The 24,154-nt window shown below is 31.9% G+C and overlaps 1 protein-coding gene across 4 annotated transcripts in view; it reads right to left on the bottom strand.

Moving 5' to 3' along the window:
* LOC145297753 (solute carrier family 12 member 1-like) overlaps positions 1-24,154 on the bottom strand; it is a 382,960-nt gene that overhangs the window by 63,053 nt on the left and 295,753 nt on the right. For all 4 annotated transcript variants that reach the window (XM_080143990.1, XM_080143991.1, XM_080143988.1 and 1 more), the window contains exons 7-12: positions 21,723-21,847; positions 19,369-19,653; positions 13,957-14,064; positions 5,320-5,443; positions 3,896-3,997; positions 1,423-1,578 (exon numbers count right to left, since the gene is read on the bottom strand). In XM_080143990.1, the coding sequence (XP_080000116.1) occupies positions 1,423-1,578; positions 3,896-3,997; positions 5,320-5,443; positions 13,957-14,064; positions 19,369-19,653; positions 21,723-21,847 (900 nt within the window). The remainder of the gene's footprint in view (positions 1-1,422; positions 1,579-3,895; positions 3,998-5,319; positions 5,444-13,956; positions 14,065-19,368; positions 19,654-21,722; positions 21,848-24,154) is intronic.

Genomic DNA, 24,154 nt, shown 5'->3' with positions numbered 1-24,154 from the left:
GAGAGAGAGAGAGAGAGAGAGAGAGAGAGAGAGAGAGAGAGAGAGAGAGAGAGAGAGAGAGAGAGAGAGAGAGTCAGAGAGAGAGAGAGAGGGAGAGTCAGAGAGAGAGAAAGAGAGAGGGAGAGTCAGAGAGAGAGAAAGAGAGAGGGAGAGTCAGAGAGAGAGAAAGAGAGAGGGAGAGAGAGTCAGAGAGAGAGAGAGAGTGGGAGAGAATTAGAGAGAGAGTGGGAGAGAGAGAGTGAGAGTTAGAGAGAGTGAGAGTTAGAGAGAGTGAGAGTTAGAGAGAGTGAGAGTTAGAGAGAGTGAGAGTTAGAGAGAGTGAGAGTTAGAGAGAGTGAGAGTTAGAGAGAGAAAGTGAGAGAGAGAAAGTGAGAGAGAGAAAGTGAGAGAGAGAAAGTGAGAGAGAGAAAGTGAGAGAGAGAGTTAGCGAGAGAGTGGGAGAGAGAGAGTGGGAGAGAGAGTTAGAAAGAGATAGTTAGAGAGAGATAGTTAGAGATAGTTAGAGAGAGTTAGAGAGAGAGAGTTAGAGAGAGTTAGAGAGAGAGAGTGGGAGAGATAGTTAGAGAGTTAGAGAGAGATAGTTAGAGAGAGTTAGAGAGAGATGGTTAGAGAGAGTTAGAGAGAGATGGTTAGAGAGAGTTAGAGAGAGATGGTTAGAGAGAGTTAGAGAGAGATGGTTAGAGAGAGTTAGAGAGAGATGGTTAGAGAGAGTTAGAGAGAGATGGTTAGAGAGAGTTAGAGAGAGATGGTTAGAGAGAGTTAGAGAGAGTAAGAGAGAGATAGTTAGAGAGAGTTAGAGAGAGATAGTTAGAGAGAGTTAGAGAGAGATAGTTAGAGAGAGATAGTTAGAGAGAGTTAGAGAGAGTTAGAGAGAGTTAGTTAGAGAGAGTTAGAGAGAGATAGAGAGAGTTAGAGAGAGATAGTTAGAGAGAGATAGTTAGAGAGAGTTAGAGAGAGATAGTTAGAGAGAGTTAGAGAGAGATAGTTAGAGAGAGTTAGAGAGAGATAGTTAGAGAGAGTTAGAGAGAGAGAGTTAGAGAGAGTTAGAGAGAGATAGTTAGAGAGAGTTAGAGAGAGTTAGAGAGAGATAGTTAGAGAGAGTTAGAGAGAGAATGGGAGAGAGTTAGAGAGAGAATGGGAGAGAGTTAGAGAGAGAATGGGAGAAAGTTAGAGAGAGAATGGGAGAGAGTTAGAGAGAGAATGGGAGAGAGTTAGAATGGGAGAGAGTTAGAGAGAAAGGAAGTGAAAGAAAGGAGGTGGGTAGAATACTTTTAACTGGTTTCCTATGATGTACAAATTTTTCTTAGAAAACTATATGTTTCAAGGTGGTTCAGAAAGAAGGAAAAAGAAAGAAGACGGGTAAAGAGGGTTAGAGAGGAGGTGGGAAGAGAGAAAGAGAGGAGTAGTATCGAATCATCTTACCTGGTTTCCTGTGATGTACATAAATATAGAGTGATGCTATAACAGCAAATGTTAGTAAAGCAGTCCACCATTTGATGATGAACATGACAGCTATGCACAAAATGGCACCCAGAAGACTTATCCACATTGAATACCAACGGAAAGCTGGACGCCATCCTAAACAAAAGAAAAACACACACACACAAGGTATAACAAATATGAAATGCAACAATAACCCTAACCCGACACTCTCACTCACACCCTGCTATGTGCACCATCACACAACACCAAAATGTCAATATATCAAAAATAATCAATAAACAAGTTCTATTAACATTACATATTCCACTATTAAATCTGGACTGCCAACGATTGTAAACACTGAAACTGGAATTGGTAGTGTCTGCTTTTTATTTCATCCTTATTCTTCCAGACTGAGTTCCCTCCCCTGTTTTACATATAACTTCAATTTTTAAATTGCTTGGCCATCTCATCTCATATTTTTCTATTCGTGATTCAAATTAATCCAGCCAAAAAGAATCTATGGAAGTCTCTTCTGATACAAAACTGTAATTAGTTTTGAAATTTTTCTCTGACCAACGTGAATCAAAATTTAATATTTAAAATTTCTTTTTGTGAGTAGTTTAAATTAACAGCTCACTTATTTCTCATTAGCGTACTCTGATCTACTTCTATCCCATCCTCATACAAATTCTCTGCCAACGGAGTTACTGAATTAGTCGTCAGCCTAAGCAAAAAATTATTTTTTTTGTTTTTCATTTGTGTTAAATGTTTTTGTGTTGTAATGTAAATGTTATCGTTAAAATTTCTAACTCATCTTCTCTTCTTGTTTTGCTACACATTTTTAACAACGTCACACTGACCTACATCTTTTCTTTTATAAGAAATTGCTTCAAGCAAGGCATGAAGCCACCTGATATAAGGAGCTAAAAAATAAAAGCTAATAAAATAAAATACTATTTCAAGGTCAAAAAACTAGTCAACAATAAGTGTTAGCTGGATAGATTTCGACTTGGTAAACAGCAAGTTTTTCCCCCTTTGTCAGAAACACTGCTCATGGAATGTGAGGACTAAAGGACAAAATAAAATACGACGTTGCCAGAAAGTAAACCCAAGATCCACTTTCTGCTGCAAAGACACTGTATTTTTTTAAAACCTTCATGTTTCTCAAAATTTAACAAAACTATATCTTATGCCCTTTCCATACACGTATACAACATCATCGCATTGACATACCAGTTTTCATCAAATCACCAACGTTAAGCAACATTCAACCCAGTCAGTACCAGATGGATAACCATTTGACAATACCAGGCGTTGTATGTAGGACATTGGCATCTCCCTTGATCGGGATATGTATGGAACAGAGGGTCTGATTGTGATTTTGTTATTCCCTAGAAATTCCCTACTTTGGAGGAAGCCAGTTAAAACTGCTTAGGATGAATGCTGCAGCTCTTTCTCCATACACATATGTACAAAATAAGAGAGGCAAAAGTTTCTGCTGCAGAAACACTGTATTGCTTAAAACCGAACTGTTTCTCGAAGTTTAACAAAATGATATTTTATGTCCCCTTCCCATACACATATACAGCATAATCACGCTGACATCGCAAAAAACAATTAATCAACATTTAACACATTACAATTAATGTTTTGGCATTAAATGACCAAAAAGTGGTTGATATGCTGTAAAACAAAACAAAAGTTAACACTGAGCTAAGCCAATACCAGAAGGGTGACCATTTGGCAATACCAAGCACTGTAATTCAGGACATTGACGCCTACCTGCAATAAATGCAAAAACTTAATGTAGTCATCTCCCTTGATTGGAATATATGTGTAACAGAGGCTGGATTTTGAATTTGATATTCCCTAGAAACTAGTGATGGGACGATTCCAATCCGATTCCTTATAAATTTCTAAATATTTAACTACAGAGTTGTTATTTTTTCTTGATTACTGTAAAAACACATTAAATATGCAGACGTAAAATACACTTGTGAGGCTGAGCTATAGATTTTAGTTAAACCGACAGTTTAAAATCAACAAATAATTATTTTATCATTAGTACCAACAGTGAAAGATTTTGTTTTAAAAAAAAAAACAAAAAAAAAAAACAAAAAAACATAAAAAACAAATATCAAATGAAAAGGACAATTAAAAGACTTGTTTTGTCATCGGAAAATAAACACAAATTTTTCTGATTCCGATACCCCAAAAAGTTCCAATTTTTCTGATTCCAGATTCCGATTAATCATCCCAACACTACTAGAAACTCCCAGTTTAACATGCCTAGGGTGAATGCTGTTGCTCTTTCTATATCCATTCATGTACAAACACTTTTGTGGTTAACTTGATGACTGTACACAATAATTTCATCATTATTATTTCAAGAATACAGGTTGTGTTGATGAATGTTTTGAAATTTCAGAAGATTTTCAAGTGACCAAAACAAAAGCAATCGTAAACGTACCTGGTGAATTTGCCAATGAGGCATCAAAGCAGGAATAATTGATAAGTGCATAAGACATGAGAAAAAAATTTGAAATGACCGGAGCAATGGCATTTAGTTCACCTGAAAAAACAATGGCAACAAAATTAAAACTTAAGACAACATCAAAGACCGATATAATATACTTAACATAATACTTTTATTTAATCGGATAAGTATACAAGATATCTATACTTATTTTGATGGCAACCATCTTTCTCACAAGACAATGGCATTCTGCATCTAGTCTGGTGCACTGCAGCATCTGCTGTGGCTATACAGTTCGAGGCTGGAATTGGTCTCTCCAGATACAAGCATAGGCAAGTGATAAGGAGACCTAGGTTTGCCCAGTTACTAAGGTTCCCCTGTCAGTGTTGCAGACAAAGTCTGACATAAAGGTAAGCTAATATGGTCAGAGCCAGTGCAGCTACGTGAGTTGCCGGAAAGGTGTTGCAGTGCTTCATCATCTGTCCATCGGGATTAGAAACCTGATTTTTTGTCGGGGTTCATTCCCTTAGCATTTGCCTTTCTCAAGGTATCCATAACGCAGTTGAGCTATTTGCCCACAGCTGGTGAAAATTTGAAAATATTTCCAATTTTAACGAAAATAATGGAGATCCTCATTGTACTTATGGTTGTATCAAAATGAAAGCTAAATCCTTAAAGGAGTCTTCTTAAAAAGAGTCAAGCAAAGGAAATGTTAATTCCGCAACGGTGAATCTTTAGAAAATATTTCCAATTTTGATGAAGATAATAAAGATCCTCATTGTCATAACGGTTATATAAAAATGAAAGTGAAATCTACACTAAGCATATGCAATAATTCATTTTATTCATTTCCAACTCTAACAAGATATATTGTCTCTTGGAATATAAAGGGACAACTACTATTTGGATCGTGTCTAATAGGGGACTGAGAGGAGTTGAGCTGCGAGATGTCTGTTCACATCACATTTAAACTTCTGCATGCAAGTACAGTCAGGGAAGAAGTAAACAGGGGAGGGAATTTCAAAGTCTAGCAGTCTGAGGGGAAAAAACTATTAGAGTATAAAGCTTCCCAGTATGTAGGAACCTCAAAAATAAAGGGGTGGGATTTTGCAACTTGTTAGGAACATCTACGTTTAGAGGGAAAAAGTGCTAAGAGTTCAACAGAGCACATTGTATTAACATACTTATAAAACAGGCACCAGGAAGCAACATTGCAGCGATGGGACAGAGGTTGGCACCTGGATAATAATGCAAGAGCTATTAGATTTGAGACTTTTTAACCTAAGAGTGAGAGAGACTAGTGGTGGATGCATCAGCCGAGATGTGGTAATGATACTCCATATATGGGAAAATTGTGTCTATAAAAACATAGGATTGAAAGAAATTATCAGAATGTAAAAAAATCTAAAATAACTTACCGATACAGATGAAGGCAACTCCAATGAGATAAGCCAAGAGGTATAATCGGCGTGGATTATCTCCCTTGCCGTGGCCTTTTGCAAGGCCGTGAATACCCGGAAAGATCTTGTCTTTACAAACGGCCTGAAAATAGTGAAGAAATCAATGTTTACTTTCGGAGGAAGGGAAAATTATTCTCTCAAAATAATTAAATTATTTTTCTGAATTTTGGAGATAAGGATTAATAATTCATATCATTTGGATCACAGAGACTACTGTTCTCATCCTTAAAGTGTTATTTCCACAATGTTTCAGCTGATGTAACATACTCTGGAATCTATACAGAATTTTGAGCTGAACCCTTTAATCCATAGAGGTAGATCGTTCTTGTTCCATCAGCAATGATCATTTAGATGGTTTACGCATGTAAGTTTTATGTTCATTCTAATAAATAATACAAAAAGTATTATCAATCCTCATATTATTTAGATTATTCGAACTACTGCATTTTTAAAAATATTATTTAAATTGTTATTTGTATTTAACCCAAATATTAAAAAGAGGTTGCAATTCATGAACAATTTATTTTAAGGTTTCTTTTTTTTGGGGGGGGGGGAATACTAGCACAAGGTTGAGGACGCATAAAATATAAATTAATAAACAATAACGCATCTTAAGTCATTCAAATCATTTCTCCTTTATACTTAATAGGAAATAGACAGTGGCAGCCGATTTGACATCCCCACTGCAAAAAGTTCCATGAGTTTTTGTTTGTTTTGTTCCAATATTGTCTTTAAATATAATAAACTAGCAGACCGCCCGGCGTTGCCCGGTTGCAAAATATGCATAAATATTATATTTTAATTAATACAGAAATAAAGACATGTGCATGCTGTTCACTTCTTGTATATTTATTTATTTACGGACACATAAATATACAAATTACTCATCTCAAAGAATTCCAATAACAAAATAATATAGTTCACTTCTTGTAAGTAAAAAGAAAAAAAATTACTTAAGTGGAGATCAAAATCAAAACCAAAACCTAAAGACAGTGAGTCAAGTACGATAACTATTAGGCCAGCTTGACATGATCTTTACAAAGTGTTTTCAAATCTACTTATTCTTAAAGAAATTGTCAGATTTCATGGCTGCACATGCGCATACATGAAATAGTTGACAAACAGATAAAAATCCGATGACTCTCAAGTACCAATTTTTCAATTTTGATTCCTTAGCAGCCCTTTTTTTCTGGATGAAAACCGATTAAAAAGTTTTTCACATGTCTGAATGTCCTATATACCAAATTCCAAGTCTGTAGATCAAAGATTTGTCGAGTATATAGGTTGAGAAGCGTCCTCACACACATTCTCACTTTTATAGATATATAGATTAGAATATGTGCAAAGGAATTTTTTTATAAATATTACTATTTGCTTTTATGAATGTATCACATATAATTTTTTTTTTCAATTAAATATATTTATTTATATATTTTTTTAATTAAATATGTTTATTTATATATTTTTTTAATTAAATATGTTTATTTATATATTTTTTTAATTAAATATGTTTATTTATATATTTTTTTAATTAAATATGTTTATTTAGATATTTTTTTAATTAAATGTTTATTTAGATATTTTTTTTAATTAAATATATTTATTTAGATATTTTCTTTAATTAAATATATTTATTTAGATATTTTTTTTAATTAAATATATTTATTTATATATTGTTTTTAATTAAATATATTTATTTAGATATTTTTTTTAATTAAATATATTTATTTAGATATTGTTTTAATTAAATATATTTATTTAGATATTTTTTAATTAAATATATTTATTTAGATATTTTTTAATTAAATATTTAGATATTTTTTTAATTAAATATATTTATTTAGATATTTTTTTAATTAAATATATTTATTTAGATATTTTTTTTAATTAAATATATTTAGATATTTTTTTTAATTAAATATATTCATTTAGATATTTTTTTTTAATTAAATATATTTATTTAGATATTTTTTTTAATTAAATATATTTATTTAGATATTTTTTTTAATTAAATATATTTAGATATTTTTTTAATTAAATATATTTATTTAGATATTTTTTTTAATTAAATATATTTATTTAGATATTTTTTTTAATTAAATATATTTATTTAGATATTTTTTTTAATTAAATATATGTATTTAGATATTTTTTTTAATTAAATATATGTATTTAGATATTTTTTTTAATCAAATATATGTATTTAGATATTTTTTTAATTAAATATATTTATTTAGATATTTTTTTTAATTAAATATATTTATTTAGATATATTTTTTAATTAATATTTATTTAGATATTTTTTTTAATTAAATATATTTATTTAGATATTTTTTTTAATTAAATATATTTATTTAGATATTTTTTAAATTAAATATATTTATTTAGATATTTTTTTAAATTAAATATATTTATTTAGATATTTTTTTAATTAAATATATTTATTTAGATATTTTTTTTAATTAAATATATTTATTTAGATATTTTTTTTAATTAAATATATTTATTTAGATATTTTTCTAATTAAATATATTTATTTAGATATTTTTTTAATGAAATATATTTATTTAGATATTTTTTTAAAAAAATATATTTATTTAGATATTTTTTTAAAAAATATATTTATTTAGATATATTTTTTAAAATATTTATTTACATTTTTACTGAAATGAATGCATGCTTAACAGTTCCAAAAATATGAATACCATTTTCTTTTATTTAGGAACCAAGGAAAGAATATAAACATATTATTCCAACTTTTGCATAAAAACTTTCATTGTGGCCAGAAATTTTGTATTTGCCAATTTAAATATTTAAAAATCACTTCTGAATGCCGAAATCTATGATGTAAACATTTTGACAAACATTTTATTTTTTTCATTATTATTGTATTATTTTATTATTAGTTATTTTTATTTTTCATTAGCACTACATTCATAAAAGTAAATAAACATTTTATATATATAAAAAAACAACAGTTTACATATATTCGTATTTATTATATTCAAAAACAATATTGACATGACACAAAAACTCATGAAACTTTTCAGCAGGGATGCCAAATCGGCTTCCACTGTCTATTTCCTATTAAGTGTCACAGAGCAATTGCTCCAATGACTTAATATGCATCGTTACATCACAATGTTTTCGCCAATGTAACCTCCAATCTTCTTCAGGTGTATCTTCTTGAAATCTGGAATCTGCACTGAATTTTGAACAGAAACCTTTATTTAATCCATGGGGGTAGCATGCTCTCGTTCTGTCAGCCATGATTGGGTAAAACCCTAAGTAATTTGCAATTAGATACACCTGAAGAAATTCTGAGGTTGCGTCAACTGGAACGTTGTGAAAATAACACTTCAAGATGACAACAGTAGTTCAAATAATTTGAACTAATATTCAATATTTAAATGTTTTCAGCTTGAAATTAAATTCAAAGTAGCTCTTTATGTTTCAGTGAAAAATGAATGAAAAAATTGAATGAAGAAAAATGAATGAAAAAAATTGAATGAAGAAAAATGAATGCAAAAAATTGAATGAAGAAAAATGAATGAAAAAAATTGAATGAAGAAAAATGAATGAAAAAAATTGAATGAAGAAAAATGAATGAAAAAAATTGAATGAAGAAAAATGAATGAAAAAAATTGAATGAAGAAAAATGAATGAAGAAAAATGAATGAAGAAAAATGAATGAAGAAAAATGAATGAAGAAAAGTTAATGAAAAAAATTGAATGAAGAAAAGTTAATGAAGAAAAGTTAATGAAAAAAATTGAATGAAGAAAAGTTAATGAAAAAAATTGAATGAAGAAAAGTTAATGAAAAAAATTGAATGAAGAAAAGTTAATGAAAAAAATTGAATGAAGAAAAGTTAATGAAAAAAATTGAATGAAGAAAAGTTAATGAAAAAAATTGAATGAAGAAAAGTTAATGAAAAAAATTGAATGAAGAAAAGTTAATGAAAAAATAAATTGGAAAAAATGAATGAAAGAAAAATGAATGAAAAAATGAACGAAAAAATTGAATAACAGAAAAGGAAAGAAAAATGAACAGAGGAAAATGAATGAAAAATATGAAAAACTAAATGAAATAAAATGAAAAATGAAGAAAAATGAAAAACTGAATGAAAAAATTAAAAAATAAATGAAAATAATGAAGAATTTAATTGAAAAAAAAAATGGATGAACAGAATTGGAGGAATATACTTTGTTTCGGAGGAATAAATATAATAAGTTTGAAATTTAAAAATATTTGTGCTTAAAAGCTTTTTCAATTATGTTAAAATATCTTAAACAAATTTACAATCACATTCTTATAAAAAAAAAACATTTTATTTGTATTGTTTTTTTTTTAGATAGGCAAATTTTTGCTGTTGGTTCTGAAATCATAAAACTTAAACAATACAAATGAATTTTGATAAGAAACAAGCGTTGTATTTCTGCTGTGCTTAAAAGCATTACAACAGAGACTGACGTATGAAAATATGATGTATTTTTACTACCGATGACAGTGAGCAAGTCAGGGTAATCAAGTTAGAAGGACGTACAGAAATTTACAAAGCTGTATTCTCAAATCCAATCACCGGTCGACTCTCAATGTCGGGTAGAAACTGTTAAAAATAAGTCATACATCATCCACTATGAAAATACAATCCCTAGTTATATAGAAAACACAGCCGTTAAAACTGACAGTGATATGGGATGAGAGAGAGTAGTAACCCTAGTTTAAGCGTCTCTAATGAGAGGAAGAAGCTAGCTAAATATCAACGTCTTATGTACAATGAAGTAAACATTATGTACGATGGTGCGGTTTCAGAAAAGTGTTAGATAACAACAGTACTAATGCCATATAAAAATACGATATATGTTCATCAAAAGATGGAGACGTGCACCATAAAGGGTATCTGTTTTTTATTGATTTTTTTCCTCTTTTGAAATAATGAGACTTTGTTCCCATTTCCACTGCTCGGATATGACAAATCAAAATATTACAAATGATATTAACTCTCAGTGACGGCACAAACAAATTTAGCCACATTCGAGAGCTGTTTACGCTTCCTATACTCTCCCTGAAGAAGAGATATATTCTCGAAATTTTCGGAAAATTTACACATCTACCAGCTTGTGTGATGCACTATGTCCTGAAATAAATATGCATGATTGAAAATTATTAAAATTCCTTCAATACTGTCACCATCATTTATTTTACTACATAGAGAATTTCCATAAACTGCATTGCCATAGCCCTCAAACGCAGCTCTTTTACACTTCACACAATGATTCAATCAAACTACAAAAGCCTTCTTACTATAAATAATGTATTTATAAATTAAAAAAAATAAAACAAATGGTATATTGTATGTATAAATTTTTACTAGCGTAAAACTAAAGATTTCTTAGACCAGATTGGACCATTTAGAATCTCAGGAGTCAATGGTCGAGTATGTAGATGACAGGTTCATTGACCCCATGATTGCGACACCTGTGATTGTATTAAGAAGAATAAAATTTAAAATAAAAATAATCAAACAAGATAGCATGAGATTAAGACTAAGCGTTTTGAATCTGGAACTGAATACATTTTGTGTGGCTACTATGGAGGGAGGAGGAGGATAGAGGAAGAGGCAGAAAATGAGAATGGAAGAGGGGAAGGAGAATGGAAGATGGGAAGGAGAATAGAAGAGAGGCAGGTGAGAGGAATAATAATAATAATAATAGGAGAAGAATAAGAAGAAGAATAAGAATAATAATAAGAAGAAGGCAGGAGAGAGGAAGAAGAAGAAGAAGAAGAAGAAGAAGAGGAAGAAGAAGAAGAGGAAGAAGAAGGCAAGAGAGAGGAAGAAGAGGAAGAAGAAGGCAAGAGAGAGGAAGAAGAAGAAGAAGAAGAAGAAGAAGAAGAAGAAGAAGGCAAGAGAGAGGAAGAAGAAGAAGAAGGCAAGAGAGAGGAAGAAGAAGAAGAAGAAGGCAAGAGAGAGGAAGAAGAAGAAGAAGAAGGCAAGAGAGAGGAAGAAGAAGAAGAAGAAGGCAAGAGAGAGGAAGAAGAAGAAGAAAAAGAAGAAGAAGAAGGCAAGAGAGAGGAAGAAGAAGAAGAAGGCAAGAGAGAGGAAGAAGAAGAAGGCAAGAGAGGAAGAAGAAGAAGAAGAAGGCAAGAGAGAGGAAGAAGAAGAAGAAGAAGGCAAGAGAGAGGAAGAAGAAGAAGAAGAAGGCAAGAGAGAGGAAGAAGAAGAAGAAGAAGGCAAGAGAGAGGAAGAAGAAGAAGAAGGCAAGAGAGAGGAAGGAGAAGAAGGCAAGAGAGAGGAAGAGGAAGAAGAAGAAGAAGAAGAAGAAGGCAAGAGAGAGGAAGAAGAAGAAGAAGAAGAAGAAGGCAAGAGAGAGGAAGAAGAAGAAGAAGGCAAGAGAGAGGAAGAAGAAGAAGAAGGCAAGAGAGAGGAAGAAGAAGAAGAAGAAGGCAAGAGAGAGGAAGAAGAAGAAGAAGAAGGCAAGAGAGAGGAAGAAGAAGAAGAAGGCAAGAGAGAGGAAGAAGAAGAAGGCAAGAGAGAGGAAGAAGAAGAAGGCAAGAGAGAGGAAGAAGAAGAAGGCAAGAGAGAGGAAGAAGAAGAAGAAGGCAAGAGAGAGGAAGAAGAAGAAGAAGAAGGCAAGAGAGAGGAAGAAGAAGAAGAAGAAGAAGGCAAGAGAGAGGAAGAAGAAGAAGAAGAAGGCAAGAGAGAGGAAGAAGAAGAAGGCAAGAGAGAGGAAGAAGAAGAAGAAGAAGAAGAAGGCAAGAGAGAGGAAGAAGAAGAAGAAGAAGAAGGCAAGAGAGAGGAAAAAGAAGAAGGCAAGAGAGAGGAAGAAGAAGAAGAAGAAGAAGAAGAAGAAGAAGGCAAGAGAGAGGAAGAAGAAGAAGGCAAGAGAGAGGAAGAAGAAGAAGGCAAGAGAGAGGAAGAAGAAGAAGGCAAGAGAGAGGAAGAAGAAGAAGGCAAGAGAGAGGAAGAAGAAGAAGGCAAGAGAGAGGAAGAAGAAGAAGGCAAGAGAGAGGAAGGAGAGGAAGAAGAAGAAGGCAAGAGAGAGGAAGAAGAAGAAGAAGGCAAGGAAGAGGAAGAAGAAGAAGAAGAAGAAGGCAAGAGAGAGGAAGAAGAAGAAGAAGAAGAAGAAGAAGAAGGCAAGAGAGAGGAAGAAGAAGAAGAAGAAGAAGGCAAGAGAGAGGAAGAAGAAGAAGAAGAAGAAGAAGAAGGCAAGAGAGAGGAAGAAGAAGAAGAAGAAGGCAAGAGAGAGGAAGAAGAAGAAGAAGAAGGCAAGAGAGAGGAAGAAGAAGAAGAAGAAGAAGAAGGCAAGAGAGATGAAGAAGAAGAAGAAGAAGAAGAAGGCAAGAGAGATGAAGAAGAAGAAGAAGGCAAGAGAGATGAAGAAGAAGAAGAAGGCAAGAGAGATGAAGAAGAAGAAGAAGGCAAGAGAGATGAAGAAGAAGAAGAAGGCAAGAGAGATGAAGAAGAAGAAGAAGAAGAAGAAGGCAGGAGAGAGAAAGAGGAAGAAGAAGGCAGGAGAAAGGAAAAAGAAAGAAGAAGGCAGGAGAAAGGAAAAAGAAAGAAGAAGGCAGGAGAAAGGAAAAAGAAAGAAGAAGGCAGGAGAAAGGAAAAAGAAAGAAGAAGGCAGGAGAAAGGAAAAAGAAAGAAGAAGGCAGGAGAAAGGAAAAAGAAAGAAGAAGGCAGGAGAAAGGAAAAAGAAAGAAGAAGGCAGGAGAAAGGAAAAAGAAAGAAGAAGGCAGGAGAAAGGAAAAAGAAAGAGGAAGGCAGGAGAAAGGAAAAAGAAAGAGGAAGGCAGGAGAAAGGAAAAAGAAAGAGGAAGAAGAAGGCAGGAGAAAGGAAAAAAAAAAGAGGAAGAAGGCAGGAGAAAGGAAAAAAAAAGAGGAAGAAGAAGGCAGGAGAAAGGAAAAAGAAAGAGGAAGAAGAAGGCAGGAGAAAGGAAAAAGAAAGAGGAAGAAGAAGGCAGGAGAAAGGAAAAATAAAGAGGAAGAAGAAGGCAGGAGAAAGGAAAAAGAAAGAGGAAGAAGAAGGCAGGAGAAAGGAAAAAGAAAGAGGAAGAAGAAGGCAGGAGAAAGGAAAAAAAAAGAGGAAGAAGAAGGCAGGAGAAAGGAAAAAAAAAGAGGAAGAAGAAGGCAGGAGAAAGGAAAAAGAAAGAGGAAGAAGAAGGCAGGAGAAAGGAAAAATAAAGAGGAAGAAGAAGGCAGGAGAAAGGAAAAATAAAGAGGAAGAAGAAGGCAGGAGAAAGGAAAAATAAAGAGGAAGAAGAAGGCAGGAGAAAGGAAGAAGGAATGGGGAGGAAAAAGAGGAGAATGTAGGAAGAAAGTAAGAGGAGGAAGAAGGGACAAGGAGAAAAAGTAGAAAAGATGAGGAGGAGGGAAGGGAAGGAGGGAGGAAAAAAAGAGTAGAAAAGGAGGATTATAGAGGTGTCATAGACAAAAAAAAGGACTATAAGAGAGGGAGAAGACAGAAGAAGAGGAGGAAGAAAATACTAACAACTTTCAGTGAAACAGTTAAAAATTAACCTCGAGTCTGAAAGCGTATTATAAGAAAGATGGCGGTTCTAAAAAGCATTTGCCATTATACTGGTTGAAATGCTCACCTGAAAGACCTTGGGTGCCGACACAAGACTAGCAAGTGCTGAGGATAAAGTGGCGGAGAAGATACCAGCAGTGACCAATGGGCCAAAGGCTGAAATACGTTCCATCACCTGAAAGAAACAAAAATAAAATGCATAGCAATAACACAACAAATACAGTAGCACCATTTTTAATATCTATATTGATAAAATTATCAAATGTGTGTGTGTGTGTGTGTGTGTGTGTGTGTGTGCATCTAGTTTTCCTAACAACATAACTTTGATAACTAAACATTGATTTTTGTTTACTTTTAATCAAATAATTTAATTATGAAATTAAATCCATCATAATGCAATTCCATTTCTCCTTAAACAGGTTAGTGATTTTAATATTTTGTTAAAACTTATAAAAGATAGAATGAATTACTTTGTGACATTTAAGAATTTGAAAACATTTAAACTGCCAAATAGAAAGTCATTGAAACTTGCTCTAAAATTTTTAGCAAATCCTCATTTAATTAAGATTAAAAGTTTTTGGAATTATTTACATCCAATAATTTTTTGAAATTGAAATGAAAACATTAACTTAACAATCAACTATAGATTTATAACAATTTGTCTTAACAAATAATTTAATCATCAAATGATATCGCAATAAGTAAATTTATAAATCCTATTTACAAAGAAAAATTGGAAACAAAACAAAAAAGAAAAGAAAAACAGCACAGTAAAAGAAAAGCAAAATAAAAATAAAAAGACTCTGGGCAATACCAAGTAGGGACAGCTAGTTTTTAATGAGTTACACATTCAAATGGTGACAGCTTATCCATTATTGTTGTGAGACTCCAGAACAAAGTGTTTATTTTCACCAATTAGACCTCGTGTGAAAGAGCAGGACACAAAATGTTTTAAATAATAATAATAATAGAATAACAATAACAAAAACTTTTGCTGGCAAGGACTACTATTGACCGTAACCAGTTATACACTCCTTTTGAAATTTTAATCTCTATTTTTCTCATTATGTACTGAATATTTGTTAATGAAACCTATATGAAATATGTTCCTTATTAAATTTTAAAGATTTTCTATTCTGAAAGAAGTTTAAAAAATTTAATCTAAAAAAGTTATTTTAAAGTTTTTGTTAATAAAATTCAGATTTTCTCATTATTCAGACCTGTATTACAAAGAAGAGGTTGCAAAAAATGAGTTGTGGTGTGAGGAGAAATACAAACTGAAACAGAGAGAAGGAGAGTTTTAAAATATAATCTTAAAAAGATAAGATACAAGTTAGAAAAGCATTTCATCCAAGACATTAAAATTGTTAAACAAAATGTGTTTTTACTATAGACCTTAAAAATAAAGGTACAAGATTCAATTTGAAATTTATTTATCTTCAAAGTGCACTTTTATAAATTTTACAAAGTAAGGTATAAAAATTTAATTTAAATCAAAAAATTACCTTGGATTTATTTTATGTAATGTACATTTTGTTGCACTTTTTAAAAAAAATCATTGAAAATTTTATATCTATATCATTAATTGCTAGATGAAAAATAATGTTTTTAAATTGCAACAAAATTACCTTGGATTTATTTAATGTAATGTACATTTTGTTGCAATTTAAAAACATTATTTTTCATCTAGCAATTAATGATATAGATATAAAATTTTCAATGATTTTTTTAAAAAGTGCAACAGAATGTACATTACATAAAATAAATCCAAGGTAATTTTTTTGATTCAATTAAAATTAAATTTTTATACCTTACTTTGTAAAATTTATAAAAGTGCACTTTAAAGATAAATAAATTTCAAATTGACTCCTCGGTATCTATCCGAAGTCAAAATTATACTATTTCAGACTATTGTATTATTATTAAAAAATACCAAAAGTTACACCCTGTCGACTTACAGAAGTGCTGGATTTTTTGCTTGTTACATTATATATATATATATATATATATATATATATATATATATATAATGTATATATGTTTCTAAAGTTGGTTCTACATTTGAGACCTCTGTATACAGAAAACCTACATTTACAGGGCTCTATCTTAATTGGTTTTCCTTTGCCCCTCAGTCTAGAAAAATAAACCTCATTAGCGCTCTTACACATCATGCACTCATGATTTGTTCACCAAACCGTCTTGATGTGGAACTTGGTGAAATCACAAATATTTTTCTCAGCAATGGATATCCCATAAATATAATAAAAACTACTATTGAACGTAAAATTGCTACATTTAATAGTGTTAAACATATTGGTCCATCACGTTGTCCTATTTATTTAAAATTACCATGGTTAGGTCCTGATGGCCTTCATATTGTTGAAAGGATTTCTTCTGCTACTCAACGTTGTTTTCCAGCTACTATGCTTAGAGTAGTTTACACAACTCGAACCTTTTCTCTTCTTTTCGTAAAGATGTTTTGCCAACCATTCAAAAGAATTCTGTTGTTTATAAATTTGTTCGTCAGTGTGGAGCTGACTACGTTGGCAAGACATCCCAAAGATTGGAAATGAGAATATCCCAACACATCCCTCGGGATATTTGATTACACCAGGTTTTGAGAACATCCGGGCACTCCCAAGCTCATGAGTCCGCCATTGGTAATCACCTGATTAGTATAAATAGGTGTTCTGACCAATATTCCGATGGTTGGTTTTCTGTTTTATACAGTGCTAGGTCGAACTATCATCTCAATATCATTGAGGCATTAGTCATTAATAACTCTCGACCTAGCCTGTGTAGACAAAAGATTTTGAAACATCAGTTGGAAATATTTACTAATTTAAAACCACCTGAACAGTGAGAATTATATATATATATATATTTTTTTTTTCTCTCACTGGTTTTCCAACTGAAACCAATTTCCCTCTTTCCTCATTCGATTCTTAGCTTTTAATTTATCATTCTGACGTTTCCTCTTAGAGGGTCAGACGATAAGGCCTTAAAGAAATTTTAACAATTCCACCTGCCCGTTTTTTTTGTTTCTTTGATCTTTTTGATTTAAATTAAATTATGTTTCCTCTGAAATTTCTCCTTCCATTTTGCTGTACCAAGAATTTACTTACACACACACATACATATATATTTATATAATGGTTGTATAGTTTGGTTTATACAGCATAATCATGTTGACAGACTGGTTCTCATCAGATCACTGAAGTTAAGCAACGTTGAGCCTGGCTAGTACCAGATGGGTGACCATTTGGAAATTCTAGGCGCTGTGTGTGCTTTCTGCTTCACTCTGCATTGTTTCCAGTCGTCCTAAACCTCCACTTGCCACTGGTATTCAACAGTCGACTCAGGAGACGTGTGGTTGGAGATTGCGCAACTCTTGCCACAAAAATATCACACACAGGCACCAATCTTATAGTGGATATCCATAGTCTGTCAAGACTGAAGGAAACCTTAGTTTGGTTTCCTAAATGTAGATCCAGTCCTGTGTTTATTAAAAAGTGCTCGATGGAGGACAGAGCAAGTATATAATATGTTTATTATACAAAAATTATTGGTTACATATGTGTAAACATGTTTCAATGGAATTTCAATTTAAAGAGATCACCTCATCAGATCCCTCCTCCCCAAAAGATCAATATTTATCATTTTTTATTCTGATGGGGTGGTCTCTCTGAATTGAGATTCCACTTGAGGCTATATATATATATATATATATATATATATATAAAATTATCAAGCCCCTTTAATACTTAAGTATGGGCACTGTCTGGGAAGTAAGAGGCAGTCTACTAGAGTTTATGCAATGTTTACGACTTCCAATCTGGATTAACTAACGTTTGAGCTTGAATTATGCATTTATTAGTTATTTATACCCTTCATTCTCATGACAATTGTTTGGTGGCTAAGCGGTAAAGGCTTAACAAATAGAGTCAAAGGTGGTTTCATGACTGGGTTTGAATCTGCCGACCGTCAGGAATTGTCACCTCCTATACTGATGATTGCATAAACATCAAACATTAGTGTCTGTATATAAAAGAGAATTATTATCTAATTATAGACTAGATTTTCTAGCTCATTAAAAATAGGCAAAAATTTAACTTAGAATGAATGCTTTATGCCAAATTGATGGCTGCATATGGTTAAATTTATGCTCATTTTTTTTGCATTAAATACGGATCACTATTAAACTCTAAATGTGCATCGAACGGATGCCATAATACTTGGTCTGACTTGTGTTGTTTGTAGAAATGCCATAAAGCAGCCATAGCAATTTGGCTGAAACAGAAATTCTACAAAATTTTTATGGTATTATCATGTTTGCTGTTAAAGCAGCACAAAACACACATATTTATAATATAAATAGACATGTTTTATTATATAACTAACACTATCCATCAAATTGATGGTTGAATATGGTTAAACTTTTGTTCATTTTCGCATTAAACACTAATCCCTAACTATGCATTGAACGGATGCCATAATATTTAGCTTGTTGCACCTTTCATAAAGGTCCATATAGAATTTCATTTCACTCAGATCGGTCCAGTATTTTCTGAGAAAAGGTGGAATAAGCAGACAGACTTAGAGAAATATAATACGGATACAGATATGTCAGAGTTTATGGATTTTGATTTAAATCAAAGTAGGATAAATCCTAATGGTTGTGAATCAATGGGTCATGGATATGTCTTACTGCATACAACTTTTTCTTTTTAGTCAAATTCGTATAATGTACAATTTTGCCCTATAAATGAATAAGTTGAAGCCTACAACTGTTAATATTAAAAAGGTTGATTTTTATATTTTATTTTTTGGAATCCTTTGAGATGATGCTTTGTAATTTGTGTATTAAATTTTTTGTGGATTTTTATCCTCATCTTCACAGTTTCCTTTGGCCTTCTTCAGGTGGTTAACCGTGATGGCATAGGGATGCTGAGTCTTATAACTGTATCCCCAGTAATAACTGCATTCCATAGTTGTTGTCATCTTACCACGTTTTCACCAAGTAAGCCTCTGGTCTGTTTTGGGTAGGATTGAAACCACTATCTTCAGACGATGCTAACCTGGAACCGTAGAGACTCAATACCTCTATCCACTGCCCCACAGCTATCCAAAGCAGGCCAGAGGATTAGTTGGCCAAAACGTGGTGAGACAATAGCAACTATGGAAGGCAGTAATTACTGAGAATACAGTCACAAGACTTAGCATTCTTATCCCGTTGTGGTTAATCACCTGAAGAAGGCCATAGGATGAATTAGCCGAAAAATGGTGAAACAATAACAACTATAAAGAAGAGGATAACAGTCCGCAAAAAAAAAAAACAATACACAGGTTGATTTTTACTTGAATTTGTGCAATTTCACCCTATAAATCAATAAATTGAAAGATAAAACTTATTATCAAAAAGATTTGATAGGAAGACATGCACACAAAAAAAAAAAACAAGAAAAAAAAGGTGACTCACCTGGAAGTCGTTGATCAGTCCATATTTACATATTCCATCTTCTGCGAGAGTGCAGTTACGCATGGTCTGCATAGCTATGATCGTGTCCTTCTGACCATTGTCGACAATCGAGGTCAGATTTACATTTTGACCTACAGAGTCTAGAGTGCTATTGACAGCATAGAAAATGGCTCCACTTGCATCTCTCACTAGGCAAGCGCCAAGGATCCAAGCAGATAAGATATAGACAGCAGAACTCAATATAATTGCCAGTAAGGTTCCTTTTGGAATGGCATCTTGGGCATCCTAAAAGTTTGAAAAATTACAAAAAAATAAATTAAATAAAAAAGAAAACGGTACGTCTTAGTAAAAAGAATAGAAAGTGGATCTTCCAGCAACCTCATAACTCATGCTGGCATTAATTTCTTCAATTCTATTTCAGAATTAAAAACAAAATACAAGTTAAAAGAATTAAATAGAATTTCTGCTCTAATCCGACATTATTAATGTCTATTACGAATTTGTTATTAAAATAACCTCATTATTAAAAAATATATACTTTTTTATGTGAGGGATCTATTCAAGGCTGGTAATATCCATTAAAAAAAAAATGATGTTATGGAACCAACTAGATTCGAATTTAGCACACCCAGGTCATCAGTCTGTTTCCCCAGAGTCCAATATTCAAACTTTTTGGCTTAACACAGACAACATGAATTGGAATACATACATAGAAGATACTATCAATTCTGCTGCAAAAAAAAAACAAAAAAACAACAAATTCTTACGCCTGCCAGTATTCTATATATCTCTACAAAGCCACCATTCACCAATGCACGGAGTATTGTTGCCACATCTGGGCTGGTGCACCTGCCACTAGTCTCTTTCTCTTGCTTTACTTTGGTGATTAAACAGGAACTGGTATGTCAACATGATTATGCTATATATACGTGTGGTCCTAATATGGAAGGTTTAGATCTTCATGGGGAGATTATCTATCCAGGAGCAACTCATAAATAAGAAAATGGATTCATAGTTATGTAAATAAAATGCATGGTTTAATATTTTGAATTGATTCGGCCTCCTTTAAAGAGTTTCACTTGTTTGAAAGTATTTAAAAACCACACTATCACTCCACCCAAGAATAAAAACATCAATAGTCACTCTCACTGCCATGTTACAAAATCTTCTCCAAATGCTTGATCAAATAAACTCCTTTTTGAACCTATTAATCTTAATTATGTAAAGTAATCGTCACCTCTTTGAGACATTGGGATGGCATTGCAACATCTTTTTGTTTTGTAGATTATCACAAGTTACACTGTATCAATACAGTGCCATAAAACCTTGGTTTAACTATATTGCATTATCCACACGATTTTCACTAGTGTTATGATAACACGTGTTTAACAGGTCAAGTCAGATACGAATCATTGAAAGAAAAATATATACAAACTCATGTAGAAGGAAACGTTATATCGCTACAAAGCCACCATTCGCCCATGTATAGAGTATTGTTGCCTCATTTGGGATGGTGCACCAACCACTAGTCTTTTTCTCTTGGACAAGGTCCAAAAAAAGAGGCTACCATCTAATAGATCTTGCACTGTCTACCGAGTTCCAGCCCCCGACACATCGCTGCAAAGTTTGCCTCTCATATTTGTTTAGAAACAGAATACGATTTTTTTTTTTTTTTTTTTTTTTTTTTTTTTTACAAAGAGTCACCGCTTAGCAAGGTCTAAAGGTCTCTCGAGGATAAGGGTTATTGAGTGTACAGTAGTCAATGGAATAATATTGTAAATTTGGTAAATTGGATTACTTAAGGGAATGACTCATCAAGAATTTGTTTACATTGGACTTGAAGACAACAATATTGTAGGCAGCTTTCTTTTTTACTGTAATAGCTTTTTTTCTTGTACCACTTGCTTTTGGAATTCCTTCTCTGCTCCTTTTTTCCCCTGACTGTACCAACACGCAGAAATTTAAATGTAATGTGAACAAGCATCTTGTTTAATAACTCTCTATTTAGGATGCCCTAGAAATCTGGCCTTTAATTCACAGCAGCTCTTTGAATCTTACTTATTTGACATAAATAAAAATAAAAATTCATTTTTTTTATTTCATCAAACCTTAAAAAAAAAATTAATAGAATTTTTGTTCTAACCTGACATTATCATGCTTGTTACGAATTTGTTACTAAATAGCATCATCATCAGACAAAAAATTGTTTTATTTTTTTAACATTTCACGACAAATTCGGAAGACACATTCTGAAATTAAACTTTTACAAACATTGAATTAAAATAATTATTAAAAAAAAAGGACAAAAAAAAAAAATTAAAAGAAAAAAAAAAGAAAAAAGAAAAAAAAATTACCTTAAGATCCCCGGAAATATTAGCACCAGCTAATATTCCAGTAGCAGCCGGGAAAAAAATGGAAAACACTGAAAAGAATTCTTCGCCTTTGAAAGCAGGAAGAAAATTTTCTCTAAACGTTTCAGCTGAAATAGAAAAAACAAACAAGTTAGTATAGTAGTTTGGAGCAACCCAAAGGCTCCCTTTTCATTGGTTATAACACTGAGATATAGGGAAAAACATCACCTCTTTCCGTGAATTACTCCATTTACCCTTGATTCGCACCTGACTGAACTTTTGTATCAGCAGCATTGCCTCAAGAGATCTCTAGTTACTTGTAACTAGCTGACTGAAACATGTTCATGAATGAGTAGCGACATATGAATGTTTATGTAAAACAAATAAAAAGTATATTTTGCCCTACTTCGGTATTGACAAATCTTGAATTAATCTCATTAAAACTTCACTGCTGCACATCTGAAAAATATTAACCTGGAATTATATATATATATATATATATATATATATATATATATATATATATATATATAAGAGCAAACAGTTAATAAAACATGTTAAAAAACGCTTTGAAAAAGAGTTAAAAACATTTAATTTGAAAAAGAAACACTAAATAAATGGATAGTCCTTAATCCGCAGAGTTTCGAAGAAATACTTTCCTTCTCATCAGAGGGTAGGAATTAGCAAAATGCGGGATCGGATTTTGTATACAAAAGTATTTGATGAAACTGCAAGTAAGTCAAAGATCTTACTTGATAACAAAAAGTGAAGCAGAGGGAATATGGTGCAGAAAAAGGTGATTAGGTGATTACACATGAATGGATAGTCTGGTGAAAGGTAAATAATCCAATGATGGTAAAATCCAAAATATAAATCCAAGAAAGTTAATTGAATTTACATTTGCACAAGTAAAATCCAAGGAAATCACGTGATTGGAAGATGGCCCAAAATAATCTAAGAGGCCGAAATCCATAGAATAATTCACAAATATGTACAAGGAAAAGGGGAAAAATTCCAATAATATTAATAAAAGAAAAATAAGATATGCTTTTCACACAGCTGCCGAGACATAATGTTAATAAGAAAGATCAGGGAAGAAGAAGAAAAAAATGGTGATAGAATTAAATATAAACTAGAAAAGCAAATGTCAAAATGGCCCAGACAAAAAGATGTTAAAAGGTGCGAAAAAAATATAGGGCAAAAAATATAGGTCAACTGAAATGTACAGATTATTACTTAAGAAAATGTCAGCAAGAGTTGTTAAAAGACACTAAATGGAAATAAATAAATAAAAAAAAAATAAATAAAAATAAATAAAAAATAAAATAAAAAATTTTTTAAGGGGAGAGGATGGCCGATATCTGCAAATTCAGGATAAAGCAAATAAGTATGTAAGTAAATGCATATAGTAAAATATAAGTAAATATACATACAGGATATAAATGTGTGGGTAGATTGATATATTAGATAGATAGGAATATTTAAAGACTAAAGCAGAAATTGCAGATAAAAAACCGTCCCAACAAAGAAGAAATAAAGAATTAAAATAAAGGATTATTAAGTTATAAAGTATTAAGAAAGTATGTCGAAAAAACGATAAAGTTAAAGAAAAATTATATATCTATCTGAAAGGTTAAAGTAATAACTATGTAATTTCAAAATTACCATAATTAAATTTGGACTTATGTTTACAGAAAGAAATCAGTTCGTTTTTAGAATTTATTATATTGTTACTTTGAGGGGAAGTAATTATAGTTATAGCTTCGGTTGTGCAGAGGCGACATGACTTAGAGCCTGGAGTATAAGACTTGACTTTTTTATGATAGTCCATTTGATTGAGAAGGGGGTATTATTAGAGTTAAGTTTTTTGATTAAATGGTTAGAGAAGTTTCTTAGTTATTATTAGAATTATAGTTGTTAAAAGAAGAAATGTGGTTTGATATTCTTTTCTTAATTAATGTTGAAGTAGCACCGATATATGTATTTACTTTATTAAAAGCTCGAGGTCTGATATTAATATTAATTTGCTGATTTGTATGAGTTAAATAGTTTGAATTTTGTTCATAGTGTTCAACAAATGGTGGGACAATGATTGTATTAGGACTATTTTGGAGGGGATAATGAGTGTTGTTAGTGTTAGTATGGCTATTAGGAGAAATATTATTATTCTCATTAATATTATTATTATTATTGCTAGTTGTATGACTTTAGATGGAGGGTCTGCTCAAGTGGTATATTGGATTAGTAACTATATCAGATGGAGGATGGGAAGAAGGATAACTTGAAGACGAAATATTAGTGTCTGTTATGGGAGGATTGCATGGGAGCTCAGTAATTGTGCATGAATATATACCATCTTTATGGATGCAATCATTACTGAGTGGGCAAAGATGTTTGTTATTACAATTACAGTTAGTTTTGGGTTTAATTGGGAA

The sequence above is a fragment of the Euprymna scolopes genome, chromosome 18 (assembly GCF_053919585.1).
Source record: "Euprymna scolopes isolate OS-2025 chromosome 18, ASM5391958v1, whole genome shotgun sequence".
In the NCBI taxonomy this organism is placed as follows: Eukaryota; Metazoa; Mollusca; class Cephalopoda; order Sepiida; family Sepiolidae; genus Euprymna; species Euprymna scolopes.
This window is presented reverse-complemented; position numbering and strand designations above follow the sequence as displayed.